The sequence below is a fragment of the Etheostoma cragini genome, chromosome 18 (assembly GCF_013103735.1).
Source record: "Etheostoma cragini isolate CJK2018 chromosome 18, CSU_Ecrag_1.0, whole genome shotgun sequence".
NCBI lineage: Eukaryota > Metazoa > Chordata > Actinopteri > Perciformes > Percidae > Etheostoma > Etheostoma cragini.
Window position 1 is genome coordinate 3,815,713 of NC_048424.1, and position 1,125 is coordinate 3,816,837.

At 50.8% G+C, this 1,125-nt stretch overlaps 1 protein-coding gene across 1 annotated transcript in view; it reads left to right on the forward strand.

Annotated features, from left to right (window-relative positions):
• The first annotated feature begins 574 nt into the window (after window positions 1-574).
• Window positions 575-1,125, forward strand: part of LOC117961290 (tripartite motif-containing protein 16) — a 24,980-nt gene continuing 24,429 nt past the window's right edge. The window contains 1 exon segment of the mRNA XM_034899865.1: window positions 575-968. Coding sequence (XP_034755756.1) covers window positions 744-968 — 225 coding nt within the window. The 5' untranslated portion in view covers window positions 575-743.

The following is a 1,125-nucleotide window of genomic DNA, read 5'->3' on the forward strand; positions in this document are numbered from 1 at the left end:
TCTCTCGTGTACTCAGCCAAGAGGCTCTGCGGCAAAATGTCATCCCCCCCATGCAGCCTCGCAGAGGACGGCCTCCCCTCTACTGTACACCTCCCGCACATCTGCTGCGCGCCTCTGTCTTCCACTGCAGCGTCTGTTCGCAGGGAGACACTTCTCTCTCCTCTTCTTCTCTCCTCTTCTTCTCTCCTCTTCTTTTTAACACTCTTCCTTTGCGTGTCTGTTTCTCTCGCACTTACCGGACGTTCATTCTTTTTTTCCTTTTTGGAAAAGAAGCGCAAAGTCCCTGATGAAGTCTCGTGCTGCTCATAATGAGCGAATGGAAACTAATTGAAACAACGTCTGAGTGTTTAACTGACTGCAGCTGACGGAAAGGAGCCGGACGCAACTGCATTTTGAACTAAAGAAGAGACGAGTAAGCAGAAGCTAACAGCAGATCTCCGCGTGAGCATCAGTCCCTCTTTTCTTTTCCTACCTCCCGATCTCACTTTTGCTGTTTCTCTTCCCAAAAACTCGTGCGTGCAGATTAATTTCCCCTCACAAACCTAGGCTTTTTACAGTCTCGCGCCCTTCATTTCCTACCGTTTCTCCGTCCCTCGGCAGTGCGTAAAAGCCAAACCGGACCCTTCCCTTACCATCTCCAAAACGGACAGCTCTCCAACCCCGGCCGAAACAGAGACTCCGGGGCACAAACACTACTTTCTCTCCTGTATGACAGTTTTTAAAGCGAGGAGCAGCAAAGCATCATGGATGTGTTTAAGAGCCGTTTTTTGGGGATCGCCGTGGCCGTTGCGCACGGCTTTTTCTCCGGCTCCCTGAATATTTTGCTCAAGTTTCTCATCAGTAATTATAACTTCAACTTCCTGACGCTCATCCAGCTGCTGACCAGCAGCACGGCGGCGTTCACCCTGGAGGTGCTGAGGCGGCTGGGGTGGGTCAAAGTCCCGCCGTTCAGCGTGCAGCTATCCAAGGTAAAAAGGAAAGGGAAGAGAAAGTGACCAAAACTCTCTGAACTCGCCGTTTTGGTTTGATTTTGGTGATTCCCAAACTTAGAGATTTCCAGAGATGGCTTATAGTTGCAGTTAGGGCGTAACTTTGGGTCCACAAGATTTGGACGGGGGGGGGGGG